Raw genomic sequence first — 20581 nt, 5'->3', positions numbered from 1 at the left:
TTCAGCCCACCCCTGGGTCCTTTGTCACCGACCAGGTGTCGGGTCATTGCGTGTGTGTGAGTCTGTCTACGACGGCCCGTCTCGTAAATGTTACTTGCTTCGAATTAGTCATAGTGGATTATTTCAAATTTATATTTAAAATCTAATTTGATATTTAAATATTCAACAACTTATAGAATTATTATTATGTACAAGAAAATACAAACATAGTAAAAACCTGTTGAGATATCCTTTTTAAGTAACAGCTGGCTGTGACTCTGTCTGCAAAAAGTTTGTGTATAGCTAACTATCCCACGGGAAGTACAGAATTTTCCGAGATAAAAACAATACTATTATGTCCTTGGGTCTATACTGTTTCCCTACTACCAAATTTCATCCACATATTTCAGTTCAGCAGTTTATTCGTGAATAGGTAACAGTCATATAGACAGACACAAAAATTAATTACTTTAGCATTTATAATAATGACTAGCTTTTGCTCGGGAACTGTGCATTTTTCCGGGATAAAAAGTAGCCTATGTCACTCTCGAGACAATAAACTATCTCTATGCCAAAAATCACGTCGATCCGTCGCTCCGTTTCGACGTGAAAGACGGACAAACATACAAACACACTCACATTTATTAATATTAAGTTAGTATGGATAGTATGGACTAGTGGTTACCTTTGACTTTACTCGTATCAACTGTTGGGGATTTTAGTAAATTTAATCAGCACAAATTACATATTTAAATAGGTGCATTGTCTGTGCGTATGTCTCAATCCCACGTGAATATCGGGAAAAGAAGTTTATATGTATACAAAATACCTGTAATGTTAGTACCAAGAATTTTATTACCTTCGTATATATGTGGTTGATGTAAAATTTATTTATCTTGGATATATTCAAAATTAGAAATGTATTAAATAAAAGCATATATTTGATCTAAAGCCATATAAGTCCACCTGAGTCTTGTCCTCTGAAATATGATTCTACACAAAAACGCTCAGATTTCTCATCCAAGACTCGCCATGAGGTAAGCTGGTACAGTAAATAGAAGACCCAACAGAATGCTCAAACGGGGACATAGCACCTACCGTGACATACAACAAACGAAAACACAACTACCACCTCTCACAACACATATACAACGCCGCTTTTGAAAGTCCTCGCTAGGAAAGTATTAGAATTGAAGCAGAGATGCATATGCCGTAGCGAAAAAGCCGCGCGTAGCAGAATTATATACCCCGAGGCTAGGTTAAGGGTGCATCGTTGAATGCTAAATCCAACCGACTGACAAGACGCCCATCTTCAATCGAAAAGTAGCTTTAAGTTAACGTGATTAAGTTGAGTTTTGTGATGTTTTTGAATGTGGATATGTCGTTTTGATTTTGGATGGGGGTTTGCAGGGCGCGGGACGGGGGGAAGGCAGGGTGCGACGCGCAAGCGTGCTTCAGTCGCCTTTGCGACCGCGCCGTCGCCGGTCGCGCGCCATGGACGACGTCAGAGCCCGTGACCGCGCGCCGCTCACCGTCATCGTCGCCCCAAGCAACGCTTCACCCCCTCGCCTATCCCCGGCCGACTTGCTCCCCGACGGCGACGCCGCATTCCATCCCCTATCCGTCGTGAACGGTCGTCTCACCCCGCCAGGGCTAGAACCCGCGTCGTACGCGACTCTAACCCCTTTGCTACCTTTACCACCAATCAGCACTGTATCTGACAAGTTCGCGTACCATGCGGGAGGTACTTTCACTGTTATACAGCAGCAGCAATCCTACGCATCGCTATCACCGGCTCCTTACAATGAGCCTCTATCCCCTCAATCTGCGTACAGCAGACGGAGCGCGTCACCGAACTCCTTTGAGAGGCGCTCTCCCACCCCCCCCTTGCCAAGCCCCGGGTTAGACCTAAACGCAGCTTTACTAGCGAGAGAAGAACAACAAGCAGCCCAACAACAACAACAACAACAACAACAGCAAACACAAAACGACACAGAAGAAATCAACACGAAAGAACTAGCGCAGAGAATAAGTGGAGAATTGAAGCGATACTCTATACCCCAAGCGATTTTCGCGCAAAGGGTGCTCTGCAGATCCCAAGGAACGTTAAGCGATTTGTTGCGGAATCCCAAGCCGTGGTCGAAGCTGAAATCAGGGAGGGAGACGTTCAGGAGGATGTGGAAATGGCTCCAGGAACCAGAGTTTCAAAGGATGTCCGCGCTCAGACTAGCAGGTGAGAAATGCATGGCGCTTTCGTTATTTTGTTTCGAGTAGTTTTAGTTAGAACACTGGGGATTGGTAATGGTATTAACAGCAGGGCCCTATTTTTTAAAGCTTACAAGTCTAATAAAATTAGAATTTTGCCTCGGAAATGAAATGAGAAACTGAAACAAACACTAAATATTATTAGACTAATATGCTTCGAGAAACTGGGTCCAGGCGTCGTCCTAATATATTCGTATCTTTGTTTACGCGATGCGTACGACCGGTCAGACATATCTATAGTAGGTAGCGCCATTATGCGATGCTGCCAGCAGAACATGCAACCACCAACGACATAGACGGATGACCTGGTTAAAGACGCGGGTTCATGATGGATGTAGGCAGCTTCCCACCGAAGCTATTGTAGGTCTTTGGGGGACGCCTCTGTCCAACAGTGGACGTTACGGCTGACATGATGATGACGATCACAGAACCAGTTATTGAGTCGAATAGAAATTTAAAATAATAACAATGCGTTAATTGCAAAAATACTTTGACGAGAAACAAATCCATCACCACTTTAATTACGTACCCAAAAAACAGAACTAATTCTATGACTTTGTCCTCTTCATTATTGTGTACACCCATACCAAACAGTTTTCTATTAGGTACAGTCGGGTTCATAAACTTGTGAGCAACAATTTGATCAAAAATATCTGAACACGCTTTTTCGCCGTTAACAATTTGCTCACAAGTTATGAACTCGACTGTACAGTGATCAGCAGAAATATCTGACACGGCTCTATTTCTAAGGCTGGTAGGACGCGTCAGATATTTTTGCATACTGCGCAGTGGCAGATAGATATTAAATGCAGATATGACTACTAAGAGTCTCTACGCTAAGTCGTGGGTAGACAGACAAACATGGCGGACCTAAGCTTTCCGTTTTTGCCATTATGACTATTCGTTTCGATAGCTAATTCGTAACAATACAGTATGTTAGGAACAATTTTCATAATAGTTGTGATGGGTCTATATCGACTGGTAGAAAATTGTTAGTCATAATGTAATATATTTTTTTATTTTTTATTTTATTTTTATTCGATTGGATGGCAAACGAGCAAGTGGGTCTCCTGATGGTAAGAGATCACCACCGCCCATAAACGTCTGCAACACCAGGGGTATTGCAGATGCGTTGCCAACCTAGAGACCTAAGATGGGATACCTCAAGTGCCAGTAATTTCACCGGCTGTCTTACTCTCCACGCCGAAACACAACAGTGCAAGCGCTGCTGCTTCACGGCAGGATTAGCGAGTAAGATGGTGGTAGCAATCCGGGTGGACCTTGCACAAGGTCCTACCACCTGCAAAATAATATAAAAAAAATAATAAATATTAAAAAAATATAAATAATAAATATAAAAAAAAAAAAAATAATGAATATTGTCATAATGTATTGTTTTACATAACTTCTTTTTTACTCTGAAACCAAATATTTTTAGAATTGTTATAAAACAAACCTAGGTTAGGTTAGGTAGAGTTCTACAGGACAATTTAAAAAATTATGAAAAATGTACCTACGGTTTCAGCGGGGAAAAAAGTTATGATTAACAATAATTATGACAAACATTACATTATGACTTATAAAATTATGGCAGTCGAAAGGATCCCAGTTGTGATATCTACTCTACCTTAGTTGCGTTAACTCGCGATTTAGAAGATAAATAAGAATTCCGGGATTAGATTACACTAAATTCCTATAGGAATCCCCAAGGATTAAATAGTGTACTATATTTACTTTGTATGAGGAATGTAAGTCCAAAATTTTCTATCTCCGGGCTTCGTGGTTGAAATTCAGTACTCTACATGTGTACTGTCAAGAAAACGGAATCATGTGCTGCCACCTTTTCATAATCAATTTAGCTATGATTTCTTTGGAAAATGTATGGGATGTCAACATCACATTAGTAGCACAAAGGTTCCACCCTGGTAGGTACTGTACATGATTCAGTTTCGTCGATTAGGTATTCCGATTCTGTGGGAATATTGGAATAGAAATTAGCCTACGTGTTATTCCAAAGATTTAGCTATATCAAATTTCATCCAAATTCATCCAGTCATTTTATCGTGAAAGAGTAACACATACTCACTCACAAACCTTTACATTTATACGACCAGATGGCCTAGTGGTTAGAGAACCTGACTACGAAGCTTGAGGTCCCGGGTTCGATTCCCGTGTCGGGGCAGATATTTGTATGAAAAATACGAATGTTTGTTCTCGGGTCTTGGGTGTTTACTATGTATTTAAGTATGTATCTATCTATATAATTATATTTATCCGTTGCTTAGTACCCATAACACAAGCTTTGCTAAGCTTACTTTGGGACTAGGTCAATTGGTGTGAATTGTCCCCTGATATTTATTTTATTTATTTATTTATTTATTTTTATATTAAACTATGTACTCGTATCTGCGAAAAAATCGACTATAGCTGACCCGCGGGAAGTACGCAATTTCTAGGATTGCAAACTATCTTTATTCCAAATTTCATCCAAATTCATCCATCTGTTTTTATTTTCTGTAAATTATGTACTATTTTAAGTTCGATGTCGAAATAAAGTTATGTCTATGTCTATGTGTAAGTCTTACCGTGAAAGGGTGACAAACATACATACATCACAGCTTTCACATTTATAATATTAGGTACTAGGATTTTAATTAGATATTAACTTAGATAAAACTGTCTTAAACGAATGCAGGATATTTGGGATGGTTTAACTAAATATTCCAAAAAAACCGTGATGGCTTAGAGGTTACTAGCCTCTTGCCCGCGACTTCGTCTGCGTTTGTTTATCGCGGGTTCGATCCCCGGTCGGGCCAGATATTTGTATGAATAATACGACTGTCTTTTCTCGAGTCTTGGGTGCTCATGTTCAATATGTTTTAAGTGTATATTTATCTATATTTATCCGTTGTCTAGTATCCATAATAAAAGCTTTGCTTAGTTTAGGTCTAGGTCGGTGTAAATGGTGGTGTAAATTGTCCCGTTATATTTATTTATAAAATTTCTCAGAATATTTTAGCAGATGTTTGCCTTTAATTGAACATCTTTATTGACTTTGCCTTTGAAAGATTTTTGTTCGGAGTTTCCGATTAAACTTGAAGCTGCTCTTTTCACTTCGTTGTACTTTGAACATGAACCAATACATGTATGGAAACTTTTGACAACAATTAAAGAAATCCTGAAAAATATTTACAATTTACAAGTATATCCCATCCCAGGCTATATAATAGTATTGTATGTCCCACTGCTGGGCACAGGCCTCCTCTCAGTATGGGAGTGCTTTGGCCGTAATTTCTACTAGGGCCCAGTGCTGATTGTGAACTTCATACGAACCATTGCAGGTTTGCTCACGCTGTATTCCTTCACCGTAAAGCTCATGGTAATTTTCAAATGTAACTTGGCGCATGATTTTGAAAAACTCAGAGGTGCGAGCCTGGATTTGAACCTGCGATCCTCTGCTTGAGAGGCCACAGGTCAACCCACGTCATCACGGTTTTTAGTAGAATTTTCAAAATGCCTTGTTTTTTGATACTCGTAAAAAAGTTTGCGAATGGGTAAGTTCAGTGATGTAGGACGTCCACCAACGGGTGGACGGACGACCTGGTTACAGCCGCGGCTTCATGGCGGACGCAGGCCGTTTCCAATCAAAGCAACTGGAGCTCTATAGAGGACTATTGTCAAACAGTGGATTTCCTACGGCTGATATGGGTATATTTATATCGACTCGCAAACTTATTTTAAGTACCTACTTTGACTTATTGTTGTTGAAAGTCCGAAGTTGGCATAACTCTTTTTTTTTCTGAATCCAATAATTGTTCAGAATTGTTATAAAACACCGGACCACGAACCGGAAGACGAAGCGTTGGCAGGCCTCCCACCAGGTGGACTGACGACATCGTGAGAGTAGCGGGAAACCGGTGGATGCAAGTGGCAAGTTGTCGTTCATTGTGGCGTTCTAAGGGGGAGGCCTTTGTCCAGCAGTGGACGTCTTCGGGCTGATGATGATGATGATGATGTTATAAAACAAACCTAACCTAACTTATAGTTTCCTATAGGATGACCATTTAAAAATTCAGAAAAAATTACACGCCTTCAGTGGGAAAAAAAATATGAAAAACGACGATTCGGACAAAAGATACGGTATGACAAGCGAAGAGTATGCGAACTTTGGCGCTCCCGGCTGACATAATGACGATGATGATGATGATGAAAAAGTCGATAAGTTTGTAAACAAACGACGTCAGCTGCCTGTCGACAATCGATGCGGCGCGGTCGATGCGGCGCGTCACTACACTACGCTACCGGAATGTCGGGAGCGGAGGTGTGCATTGCCGTTTTGCATTTTTAAGTGAATTGTTGACTAACTTAAGCCTGCAATTTAAATTACGCTAGAAAGCAAGAAAAATATTTTGACTTGTCATGCTCGTAAGCATCGTATTTACGCTGGATCTTAGGCGATATAAAATGACTTTTTATGCTCTAGTGTATAAAGTATAATCTTTGCCTAAGACCAAGGCAATCAGGTGTCAACAGCCACAAACAAAAAAGTTTCTATATATATTTTTTAATAAGTTATAATTTATATAAAACTGGAACCCTCTCGTTGGTGACCCTGTCTTGCCTAGCCTAATCGCTCGTCTCAAACAGAGACGCTTACGTTGGCTAGGGCAAGTGCATAGAATGGAGCCCTCTCGATTACCACGTCATGTCTTGCTCGGCGCATTGGCCAATGCCAAGAGAAACGTCGGGAGACCTTTGCTCAGATTTAAGGACTGCGCTAAGCGAGACATGGCCGCCTTCAAAATTGACCACCTTGACTGGGAAAAGTTGGCGGAGACACGCACAGATTAGCGCGGACGTGTATTGGAGGGTCGCAAGTATTGTGATGAAGCCTGGCTCAAGGCTCTTGCTGACAAGAGACAGAAACGACACCAAGGCGGTTCTGCACCAACATCCGCAGACTTCTCTTGTCTGGCCTGAGGGCGAACATGTCGCTGTCGCATCGGTCTGGTCAGTCACAAAAGACGCGTAGGCCTGATGATGATGATGATGATGATGATATAAAACTAAAAATCAATCAAATTTAATCAACAGAACTAAAAATGTGTAATAATAATATGAAAGGTACCTAGTAAGTGAATAATTGTTTCCACTACTGCTATTTCCCTCGCAATCGAAGTGAAAGTCAGACTGTAAAACTCTAACATTAAAGAAAGAAAGAATACATTTTCATTAAACCCATTTTCCCCTCGACGTGTCTATCCACCCTCGCCGTACCAACTCGGAGCTATATAAGCGACTCGGGTAAAATGGCTCGTTTTATGCTCTTGTTGTAAAGTCCACTATTATACACGATGATTTTCAATTGGTTCCAATTTTTATAATTCAGTAGTTGGGGTCACGTAAGTCACAGTTACTTGGAACCCTTTTTTTTCTTTTATATTATTTCGAAAATAACTTTTATTTGAAATTCAACCGTTAACCTAGTAACAGTTGAGTTTAAAAATCGCGATTGTTAATGGATTCGATCGTTTATCATCCCAAATTTTGTTACCTATAATGTAAGAACAAGAGATGTCCAAGTACGTAAATGTATTTAATTGAAAAGAAGAAAATTTAATGTATGTTCAGTTCATGCATCACTTTAGGACGGCTGCTCCGAATTGGGTTACTGTTTTATTATTATTTTCGTCATAAAATATTATATTATTATGTACATGCAACGGAGCAGCCGCTAAATATAAAGGAAAGTAATTACATATCATAATTGTGGTAATCTCATTTAATGTGTTGTGTGGCAATAAATGTTTGTTTTTTTTCTTTCTTTCAACAGTTCCTAAAATTAGGTAATGTACGAACGAAAAACGTGGATGTTTTTCGATATTGGTGTTACAAAACCGTTGCCAGTTCATAAAGTTTTTTTTTGGTTTCCGTTTGTTTTATGTAACCTGCAGGTGACTAATAATAAATAACAGAAGTAACGTTATCTTCGCACTTTATCTAAAAGTCGATAAGTTTATAAACAGAGCGCGTCAGCTGCGTGTATCGATTGTCGACAGTCGATGCAAAACGGTCGATGTGGCGCGTCACTACACTTGAAACGTTGAGTTACGAGTACATTGCTGTTTTATTGGTGGAAATGTTAACTACTTCGGTCTAAAAGAAGTGTTGGACAGGGTTTTGACTTTTGGAGCAAGTTTGTTTTTGGAATTTGGAAAAGAAACCTAAGTGTTTAGGCTGGGCACTGATGAGTTTATTTTTAACGATTCAAGTTTAGTGTTAAGACAGACATATAAAAGAGAATTTAACCAAGTTAGAAGAGTTGGAAAAGCCTCCGTCATTGTCATTTCAAATTTCAATATCTCGATTTTTATCAAACACGGCTAAGAGGCACCGCAAAAATATCACTCATTAAAAATCCATCTGTTTGATCCACGATGCCTCTCACAGACAGACAGACATTGGTTAGAAATGAATGAAAAAGAAAGAAAAACATAATTTATTCGTGACATTTTACGAAACAAAGAAAAAGAAAAACGGAAATCGAGACAAATTTTGTCGCGAAATGGTCCCAACTCAGCATTATGTCAATCTTGCGGCCGACACTGGTCTTCCGTGGGAACCATTTAGATGAGTTAAAAGTAAACACCAACAATGAACTCGACAACTAAAAATATACCTATCACAATACACAAACCTAGTAATTTAAAATATAAAAATATACCTTAAATATACGTTAAACTTATTAGACCCCTCTTTCGGCGCCGGGGGTTAAAAATCCCTACTAATATTATAAATGCGAAAGTAACTCTGTCTGTCTGTCTGTCTGTCTGTCTGTTACGCTTTCACGTCGAAACCACTGAACCGATTTTGATGAAATTTGGTAATAGGTATTTTGAACCCCAAGGATCAACATAGGATACCTTTTATTCCGGTAGAGGGCGCCACCGCGCGATAACCTAGGTCCGCGCAGACGAAGTCGCGGGCTTAAGCTAGTAGGTTTATAAAGATTGAGCACGGAACTTTAACAAGAGCTTTGATACAGTTTTGAACACTAAAACCTTTTGCTGAAGGAAGATAAGATAAGGTTTCACAAAATCGTTTTTTTTTGTCCTTGTTTTTCCATGCCAATTTTCTATAGCTGCTCGAAATTTTATTATGCGTTATGAAAATGGTATGACGCGTGTTTTATGGTATGAAGCGGTATGGGTTCGATGCCCAGCCCTGTTAACCTCCGACGCAAATAGAGGGGTTATAAGTTTGACGCCAATGTCTCTCTCTCTGTCTGTCTGTCTATGGCATCGTAGCTCTCGAACGGATGAGCCGATTTCAATGCGGGTTTTATATGTGTAAGCTTATTTCTTTGCTGTGGTTTTTGGCTATGTTTCATGAAAATCAGTGCATCCATTTTTAAGATATGAACCATGAAATGACAATATCGGGGGTTCTTTCTAAGTTGGTTTAGTTATTATTAGAGACAGGATTATATGCAACATAATAAGCTTTTAATATGCGTGCGAATATGCATGATAAATGCTAGAAATATGCATGAAAACTGTTGAAATATGCAACGTTAAATAAAGAAAATCTTTAATTTCTATTCATTTTAAAAACCAAGTATATATATAGACACTGCCAAATAGATATTAATATTTTTAACAAAAAAGATGCTGTTTCAAATGTTATATACTAAGACTGTGCCTTCGCCTTCTTAATCACTCAAAATAATTATAAGGGGCTGTTTCACCATCCATTGATTAGTGTTAACTGGCGGTTAGGTGTGATGCCGTCTCTCTTTGTTTTGTTCGAATAGACGGAGACGGCATCACATTTAACCGTCGGTTAACGCTAATCAATGGATAGTGAAACAGCCCCTAAAAGTGGAAAAATACCGTTCCACGTTCACTGAGTTACCTGGGCAGATACTTGAATTTGAGTGCTACTTCAGCATTGATTGCTTCTGACTATGAATCATTAACCTATCCATAGTCGAAATATGCATCATCACAAGACTTTAGCTATAATATGCAATAATCGATGATAACCAGCTAAATATGCAAACGCACATGCAAATATGCCATTGCATATATGTAATCCGGTCTCTAGTTATTATTATTCTGATGTTTTCTATGATCTCATTTCTATATCTTATTCTCTACACAAACACACTACGAAAGGGAATAGGCATACAACTGAGACTGCGGTTGTTAAACTGATCTATATGTAATAATCTCTCAGCTCATATTTTTTTCATATTTAATTTCATATTTTTTTTTAAAGTTTGCTTTTCAATATTTTACTACGTAAATTAAACCTACCTTTTTATCCCAAAATCCCACAGAACCCTAAAATACAAATGCAGCAAATGCTGAGTCCGCTTCTTTTGCCACAAACAATATTTTGTACTGATAGGTTTAGTATATGTTTTCTTATTATGTTTTTATTTTATTTGTGGCAATAAATGATTTCTTTCTTACTTTCAACCGAGGATAGTAATGCGATATAACCTAACCTAACGTAAAAGCGAGTTTCCTTGCAGTGGTTGCTAGCTATGTTGATAAAAATCGTTTCATCGGTTTTTAAGATGTTGAAATTTGAAATTTTTCTAAGTTGGTTACATTATTGTGTTAAGGGGTAAAGTGTCGGGGAAATGTAAAGCGCAAAAACAAGTGAAGGCTTGCCAAAAAAAAGATTAGGCAGCACAAATGGTGACTTAAGAATTCAAATATGGAACTCGATTGTCGAGAAAAAAATATAGGGTACCCGAAACAAAAAAGGCGGGTTAAGAATTTCAAAAACAGAATTCGATTGTCGAGGAAAGCCATAATCCGGCACCGCCACATGGCAGTGACGTCACCCCCCGCGCGGGTATCGATCGGGCCCCTCCCCCCGCTGGCCTCAGCTCCCCTCCAACTCCGCTCTCAGGACGGTTTTTGTAATTACGGCACCGGGTTGGCCCCTTTTTATTTTTAGGGTATAAAAGATGTGCACAGGGATGTGTTTTTTGGACTGTTAGAGATTTAGGTCCATAGTCTAAGTGTTTACAGAAGGGTTTGCTTCGTTAGAAATACCTGGGCTACTACGAAATTCGAAAATCGTAGTTCGTGTCGTTCCGTCCCTCTGAGACTTATTATGAGGTAGAGGGATGGTACGATACGAACTTCGATATTCGAATTTCGGAGCAGGCCCTCTGAGCAGTGAGCTTTATTGGACCAATACACGCATTTTCTCAGAGATACGACTAAACTATGTATATCGATTTCTTGTCCCTAAAATCCCAAAAAAAGTGGCTTACAGATAGTTTGAGACCCTATTTATCCCTAATGGGATAGTTTTTGTCCTGGAAAAATGCATCTAAAAGTCTCACGATACGTCATGTTCAAACAGTTCAAAGCAGTTGGTTCAAAGCATAGTTTCCGGGGGAAAGTGATAAACGAATTCTTCACAAACAGAGTCATGGGCTAAAGCTAGTCTGAAATATGTAAAACCAAACTAACCCAACCACTTTCAAAATATTAGTAATTATGTGGAATTTGTACGACCGAACTTTGTTATTCCTTCTATTAATCAGAAAACAATGGATTCCCAATGATAACTTAGCTAGTTGAATTAATACAAAGTCTTTTCGGAACACATCCGAACAAATTGATACCTCTAAGCCTGTGATACCTCTAAGCCGTGGTGGCCTAGTGGTTTGACCTATCGCCTCTCAAGCAGAGGGTCGTGGGTTCAAACCCCGGCTCGCACCTCTGAGTTTTTCGAAAATTCATGTGCGGAATTACATTTGAAATTTAACACGAGCTTTGCGGTGAAGGAAAACATCGTGAGGAAACCTGCACAAATCTGCGAAGCAATTCAATGTTGTGTGTGAAGTTCCCAATCCGCACTGGGCCCGCGTGGGAACTATGGCCCAAGCCCTCTTGTTCTGAGAGGAGGCCTGTGCCCAGCAGTGGGACGTATGTAGGCTAGGATGATGATACCTCTAAGTGTAAAATAATAATCCAATTGTTTTTCTGTATTTCCTCCATTTCACAACATTTCTTCTAAAAGCTCAGCTTGTTTTCTCTTTTAGTAAAAAGTAAGTTAACATTTTAATGTTATCCAACTTCTTTACCAAGAAAAAAAAACATCTAGCTTCCCGGCTGAGCTTTGGATGGGTGTTCCAATAAAGAAATGAGACAAAACCTTCTCTGTAAGCTTCTGTCCCACTCACTCACTTTTATAAACGAAAAAAAAATACTGCTCCATGCATTTTTACAATCATACAAGACTTGCTTTGCCCTGGCAATCATATCACCAAAAAAATAAATTAGCCAAAAAGTTGCGTTTCTGAAATGATGCTTTTGACGTAGCTATTGGCAATTAATTCTTATTTATACAAGGTATCTTAAAATTAGTACAGAATATTTCAGCGGATGGCTAGGTTAGTTTTACTGAACACCCTTATAAAATTTATGCAAAAATATTTTTAATTCGAGGTTTCCCTTTAACGCCTTGCACTTTTAACATTGGCTAATAAAGAAAAACATTTGACCGACACAAGTAAAAAATCTGAATCACTTCGTTTCCCATAAATACATTTGTCATAATTTCACTTGACATACTAACGTTTGCCATAAAGTACGTACATAGAACAATGCTGGTTTTTTAATGTCATCGATAGAGAATCTCTTTCTCTCTTTCTTCTCTAACCTAAACTGTTAGATTCATATTAATTCTGAAGAAGATACTGTTTCGGAAATAAAATACTTTATGACAAATGCAAATTATGGAAAACGATCATTATGGCATATGGGATTCTTGAAAACGATAGATATTAATAATAGACTATTAAAAACATTAACAGGGCTGTTTAGTTAAACTAATCTAACCGCTGATATATTTCCGATTAACTTTAATAACACCATTCATTATACATATTTAAAGAACTCGTAAGCATTAATTAAACTGGAATGGGGACCACAAATCATCATTTTCAATTTGCAGATGCACCCAATCAGCAGGCGTTAAAGGGCGACAATGTAAACAACATGGCACAGCAGGGTTACTGCCAGCCCAGGGATTTCCAGGGCCCACCACAGCCCCAGCCGGGGGGCCCAGCCCCGCTGGGTCCCGTGTACCAACCGTGGGACACGGCTGGGTACGAACCAGCCGGGGATGTATCGTGCTTGTGAGTCCCCCCCTTTGGTTAACATTCCTACTCCCCCATCTCCTATAATAGTCCTTTTTTTTGTTTTGTTATGCATTTGTTTTTGTCAAACGACACTAAATTACTCCTAACGAGGAAGCAATTGCGCTGTAAGAAGGTTACAGTGGTATATTGATGATTTTTTCGTAGATTTTGGGTTTGTTTCTTTTGAATTTGATATGTTGTGGCCCTGTACCTAATCCTTCCCTTTTGTGGCTGCGTAGCGGTGGACTTGGTTTCTTATAGGTATTTTAAAGTCTGTCAATTGCTTGTCGCAAGGTAACATATAAATATACATATAAAACATATATTTTTGATTAAGTGTTTTTAATTTATAGGTTGCTTAAGACATATCGATGAGGAGAGCGTCTGATTATTTTTTGTTTTTATATTTATTTACATCGATCTCATACAAGTAAATGTGTAACACGTATAGAGATTTGCTCGTATAGATGTCTTTTATTTGGATAGGCAGTATCTTTATTAGCTTTAGTTTAGAATCTTCCGCTTGACGCGGAGTTGTGAAGGTACTGCCTAGACAAAGGAGGATCATTGACCGTATTAGACAATGTTTTTAAAAGATTTATTTTAGCAGTAAGTGTATTTTGTTAGCTTCAAGAAGCCAAGATGAATGTTAGACTGCTACCGCTGCCCCGCTCCCTCCCTTTTTGTTTTCCCCTACGCCCGGGCTGCCTTAGTTTTGATATATGATTTCATAGGTGCCTGCGAGATTCAAAAACCCTTATTAATGTTGTTTACATTGTCGCCAGGTATGCATTTTAATTAATACGTTTGGTGTTTTTGATTTGTCTGACATATAGGAAATGCTAACAACGTTATATCCTTTCATATGAAAAGACATTACAATTAATATGAAATCGACAACCCATTATCTTGCCTAGCGAATTTTTTATATGTCAGATTTATAGAAAAGTTAATTAGATCTGTAAAACGAAGCCTAAATCATTTTTAAATTCTAGTTTTTTTAAACCACGTACGTAATGGTCCCATGTTGGGTGCCATCGAACGAATAACAAACAAAATTGTTTTATTCAAAAAGAAAGATATGTAATTTGAAAAGTAGTCTTTACTCGCACTTTTACGGATTGGAGCAATTTTTTTACTTTAGTTTTTGTCAAGTATAGTGCGTATGAGGACGGCTTTGTTTATGGCTAGTGGCATGTTTGTTGTTATTAGCTGCAAGGTTATTGAATGACCATAAATAAAGAGCTCTAATTTCACTTTTGTCGCTAGATTGCAGGGGGTACTTTATTTCTGGTCATGTTTGAGTCACGCAAATGTAAATTATGTGTTGACTAAAAGCGTATTTTTTTTTTGTTTCAGCGGCCCAGATTCCTCAGAGAGGCAGTAAGTACCATGAAAGACTAATGTTACAACTAAACAGATTTCTTTTTCGTTAATTGAGACGGAATAGGAGGAGCGTTGTTAGTTCTTTCATCTATTTTTTATATGTCGGTCTGCTATTTCATTAATTTATTTCTCTTTTGTTTAATATCATGATATAAAGTAAGACTTAATAAAAAATAATCAAAATTTATTCCAAACTTCTTTCTGGCTACTTTTCGTTGACTGTACATTTGCATTGTCAGCTATGCTACAAATGTATAAGTACCATATTTCAAGTTAATTCGGCAACTGGAAGTGGAAAAAAAATACTTTCGAAATTCTAATATATAAGGTAAAGTTAATAAATATAAGCTTCTAAAAACGCATCATACTGTTAACTGCTTCCTGTGATTTTAGCATTTAGAGCTTTTAGGGTAGGCGTAGACTTTCTACGTGATTCTAGTACGAAATAATTGAAACGAACTATCCATTCTACGAATCCACTCTTGATGCACTGCGGACTTTATTATTGTCTCTCCTATTACTTGAAACCATGTTTGGTGACAACTGTATTTGGCAAGAACACAATCTTAATAATAATTCTAAGGTCTTTTTGTCACATCTTCAGGCTGCAAGCGCAAGGAGGAAATGGTTTCGGAAACTCTGCCTTCCCCGAAGAAGCCCCGTTTGGTTTTCACAGACCTCCAGCGGCGTACTCTACAGGCTATTTTTAAGGTAAATTATCATTTAATTTAAAACACACAGTACAACAAACATACAGTGAAATTGTGGAATCAATTTTCGTCAGCAGTGTTCCCGGATAAATATGACATTGGATCTTTCAAGAAAAGGGCTTAAAATAAAGCCGGCAACGGACCAATAACTCTCCTTGAGTAGTTGGCACTCATGCATGATGGTGATCATCCGGTCCGATTGGTTTTTCTGGAGTCTTTTTGTATTTTTTATTTTAACTCCAAATTTTGTTACTTATACGGTCATCCCGTAAAATCTATATCGAAAGTACAAACTGAAACACCACCTGACCCTGACCCTGACCCTGACCTGGGTTCGATTCCCAGCGCTGGTCTCTTTTTCTGGTTTCTCTATGCATCCATGTTTCAGTTTGTATTTTCAATATGATCATTTCGATCAGATGACCCTGATTGCTAGTTTTCCTCCTTCATAATAATAAAAACACTAGCCCGGTCATATTGGCGTGGAATGAGAGTGGAGATATCTACCAGTAGCTCCACCAGACAACAGAAATAGGATAGGCACATGTGACGAGCAATCAGGGTCCAGTTGCTGGTGCTGGCGGGAGAGCGAGGGTCCAGCTACTGGCGCTGCCTACCCTCACGGTGTGTCACTTGATGTAGACTGTGATAACGTTTAACGAGTTTTCGATATTTCGACGCATATACCAACTTGGCCCTTTGGACCGCAAGTGCGATGTGCAATGATAGGTACGAGCCAGCTCTTGGGTCTCCAGAAGCGTAGACCAACCTGGACGACAGGGCCCTTATAATAGTTTTCATGTCAGCTGACCAGGGCACCAAAGTCTCAACAGCAAGCGCCGCAAACTCATAATCCTTCAATAAGGAGAAGTTTAGTCGAACAAATTGAATCATGACCGAGGGTGGAACCTTTGTGCTACTAATGTCATGTTGACATCCCGTAGGTACTTTTGTCAAGGAAATGATAGTGAAATTGGTTAATAAAAGGTTCTACCCAGGGTCATGATTCAATTTGTTCGACCGTACACAGTCACCTGCATTAATATCTGGCAAGGTAGAGCAAGCAAAATAATCTGACACGTCCTACTAAAAATAAAGTTGTATCGGATATTATTTGTTATGCACACTTTGTTGTGTCAGATAATTATTTGTGTTAAAGGTACGCATTGATTGATTCTCAAATACCAATTCTAACAAACCTATCCTCTATTTTCCAGGAAACTAAGAGGCCCTCAAAAGAAATGCAAGTGACAATAGCGCGACAACTCGGCTTAGAGCCTACCACAGTCGGCAACTTCTTCATGAACGCGCGCCGCAGATCAATGGACAAGTGGAAAGATGACGACGCACCATCAACAGATCTTGACCAACTCGACAGCCAGGACTTAGACCACGTCCCAAGCCTGGACTCAGGGGAATCGGAAGACGAAAACGACGACCAGGACGATCATCTATTGTGACGTCGTATACCTCAACAACATCTGTTAGTGCTATGAGAGAAACTTGGAGTTGTCCTGGAAACTGCGAGTGCAGGGTAGGTAGGGTTTTTCTTTGTGCTCGATGGTGGCGTTATGTAGTCAAGTTTTTAGTTCGTCGGATTGTGTTACCGAAAAATAACATTCCAGATATAGATGTCCGTTAATATTAAGCTCAAGTGAGTCTAGTCATTTCTGATTTCTCGCGGTTTTCTTCAATGTTTCTTTTTATAATATTGGCTCAAACATGACATTTCGATATATCTACGACAACTTCAAGTCACAAATGTACAGTTAAAGCTTAAGAACACTTATGGCTGGATTTTACGAAAATGTTGGTGTTGCTTTTATTTAGATGACTTTTTCAAAAATCTTTTTTTATGTAGCCCATATTATTATGACCCACTGGTTGGAAAACGCCTCCCCTTTCCTCCGCCACTCATAAATATATAGTACTGTTTGATACATCTATATAATATATGACCGACTGACAGACATCGCTGTCTAAACTACTGAAGCTGAGCTGAAATTTGTCACACGTTCAGTATCATAATAAAGATTTTTTTGAGATACCTACAGTGATTGAAACAAATGATTCATTATATATTTTTCACTAGGTGTTATATTTATATGTCTTTCAATGGACAAAACACCCAAAAGTCGTCTAAATAACTAGCAAGGGCTAGTCTCTGATCTCTATAGTCGAACGTTTCTAGTCAAACGTATTGAAATAGTTATTATAAGTTTTATTTATAAAATTTTCTGCAGTAAATTAGCCCAAATGTGTAATTTAATTTATATTTAGTTGTAGAAACATACTTAGATACTTGGGCACACTTTCACAAAGAAAACAGTACCTTTTTATTTTGACAACTAAAACATAATTTTACTAACACACAATTTCTTAATACCTACTTCATATCCTGTTGAGCATATAATGAAAACATATGAAATGTTACATTAGTACTTCGTCATTGTAAATTGCAATAGTAATCAATCTTAGTACCTAATAAAAGTGCTATCTATTTAATTGCCTAATATAAATTGACCTACAGTTTTTTTGCATAACTGTGACTTGTCAAAATATGAAGTTTTGCATAAATTGACGATTTTATAATAAAACATTTTTTACCATCTTAGTTAAGGTTTAATGTCAGTTGGACTTCAAATTTGAAAATTTTAAAACTCCGGTTTCGTGTGGGTGTAGAAAAATGGGAAGTTATCGCCTTGGATTACTTACACTTTTTTATTTTGTTACTTATGTGCTATTTTCAAAGTTGCACCTTGTACGAAACAGGGGCGATTGCATCCACCCCCCCCATTAATTGATTGATGGTGTTTTGTGGTGAAATTAAGGATCATATTTGTTATTTGAGGTCGTATAAACATTAAACGGTACATTCAGAAAAGTCCATCAATTGGTTGACCTTAAGAGCGTTTATACCTGCTGAGCTGGCAACGTTGCATTTTTGTTAGTTTTTCTCGATAAATCTATAAAAAAATAATGAAAATTAAAAATGATTTCTGGTAGAACTCTTCTTAATTTATAAGTTAATGTGTCTACTCCAATAATTATTCGTTATAGATTTTTATTTTCTTTAAAAATCGTTAATAAACATTAAATCTATCACGAATAATTATTGGAGTAGACACGTTAACTTATATATTAAGACGTTCTATCAGACCACATTTTTAAATTTCATTCAATTTTTGTAAAATAGTCGCGAAAAACTAACACAAATGCAACGTTGCCAGCTCAGCAGGTATAAACGCTCTTAATTTACTTCTATTTATTCTATTAGCTTCCAGTACCAACCCGTCTTACAGCCGTTTTGACATTTTACACTAAATAAAAAAGTTCCATATTAATAGATATGAAAATGTCATTCACTTAATACAATAATTGATTGACACTTCGGGTGCAATCGTGTTCCTATTCCCAATGGTTAATTAATTGTGCACTACATGCGTTCTTTCTGCTTTAATGGAGCGCCAATGTGTCAACTTTACTGAAAAATGATTTGTTTTTTATCTGTACTTAATTGACGACCTTGAGTGCGGCTTTAAGTGTGTCCAAGTTAAACTAAGCATCGGGTAGCTGATAGTAAAATAACGCAATAACTAAAACAAGTTGAGACTAGTTTAGTTTGTACAGCGACACCTGGTTTAGAAAAATATTCGATAAAATCGGATTTTGATAGAAAACTGTTAATTTACCTAGTTTAAAAGTGACACTCGCGTTTCATCCCAACAAACTAAGTAAAACTAACTTTTTTAACTTATAATTACTTGAATAAAAAGTACTCACGCGCAAAGATGATTTTCCGTTAGAGATCACCTTGAGAAGGTCCCGCGGATTGGTTTGAAATATGCGTGAGTGGTCCGTGTAATTTGTTTTAATAATTATCACAAGTCCCTTTTGTTTTGTTGGTCATACTAAAGAACACAATGTGCACGCAGTTTTTAATAAGTGACCCATTTAAAAATCTTTGAATTGGCTAACTTCTTTTAACCAATGTTTCCGAAACCCGACTCTAATAAAAACACATTTTGTTTTACACCTGATAATCTGATTAATTTCTTTAATTTGTCGCTTTGAATCTATTAAAAATTAGACAATGACGGTTTCGTGGCAGGCTAGGGTGCTGGTATCTCCGTTTGACAGCTTTGACATTTGTGTCACGTTTGTGATTGGTGTAACTAAATGAGCCAATGGCGAGCAAGACTGTAACGTCAAACGGACCTCCCGACACTAACGCCATCTAGCGAGATTTCGCCCGAAACTCATTGCTTGACGTCAAATAGTGATTAAAAAAGATGGATGCGAGTGTCAAGCTCATTATTAAGAATTATTTCTCTAGTCACGAGATCTCTGAACATTCCTTGACTACGTTATCTTAGTTAAGTTGGACAGCGTGATATTACGTAAATTATAAATAGACATAAATTATCTAAGGCTTCTCTATAATAAGAGAAGAATAACTAGTCCGAGTTGTGCAAGAACATAGAGTAGATAAAATATCAGCTTTTAATTATTTCAAAATGTCCACATCAAATACCTAGCGATGGCATTTGTATTGCAAAATGTTGCAAATTTATTTACACAGTTCAATTTAAAGAATAAGTTTAGTATAATTTTAAATGTTTAATTTTAACTTATTTTTTTGTAAGCTAGACGACTTTGTACCTTGTATCACCAAAGAATAGTGAATGTGCAATTTCTTAATGTAATTATAAGTTATAAATGATCCATAATTTGTTTACGTGGCGGTCAAAGTTTCAGAAGTAAAGAAAATAATTTAAAATCTCCAGTATATTTGACTGTATGCTAAAAGTTCTCGGCGTTTTCATTTTTCCAAATGACAAATGTGAAGCAGAATCATTCATTGCCACTAAATCATTACAAATAATCTATTGGAGTAACATAAGACAGTATTATATAAATTTGTTTTTTTTTTTCTACCTTAATTGCACCGAGTTTCATAAACATTCCGAATATTTAATTTTAAGTAGAGAATTAAATTGTTTATTTTCAACGGATTGAAAGCAACCACTCGTATTATGCATAATTTAAACCCGAGCTAGTAAGTCGC

General features: G+C 37.8%; 1 protein-coding gene across 4 annotated transcripts; it reads left to right on the top strand.

Moving 5' to 3' along the window:
* The first annotated feature begins 1441 nt into the window (after window positions 1-1441).
* onecut (homeobox protein onecut) lies at window positions 1442-18998 on the top strand. 4 transcript variants are annotated; one of them, XM_074102845.1, is made up of 5 exons: window positions 1442-2212; window positions 13231-13414; window positions 14777-14800; window positions 15408-15514; window positions 16731-16817. In XM_074102845.1, the coding sequence occupies exons 1-4, from the start codon at window positions 1474-1476 to the stop codon at window positions 15511-15513; spliced, it is 1053 nt and encodes a 350-aa protein (XP_073958946.1). In that variant the 5' UTR covers window positions 1442-1473; the 3' UTR covers window position 15514; window positions 16731-16817. The 4 variants fall into 4 exon arrangements, with proteins under 4 accessions (XP_073958946.1, XP_073958944.1, XP_073958943.1 ...); XM_074102843.1 differs by having other exon boundaries at window positions 15387-15514; XM_074102842.1 differs by lacking the exon at window positions 13231-13414 and having other exon boundaries at window positions 16731-18998.
* The last annotated feature ends 1583 nt before the right edge of the window (window positions 18999-20581 follow it).

This window comes from Choristoneura fumiferana, chromosome 19 (assembly GCF_025370935.1).
Source record: "Choristoneura fumiferana chromosome 19, NRCan_CFum_1, whole genome shotgun sequence".
Lineage (NCBI taxonomy): Eukaryota > Metazoa > Arthropoda > Insecta > Lepidoptera > Tortricidae > Choristoneura > Choristoneura fumiferana.
Note: the sequence above shows the minus strand (reverse complement) of the source record. Positions and strands in the feature narration are given on the sequence as shown.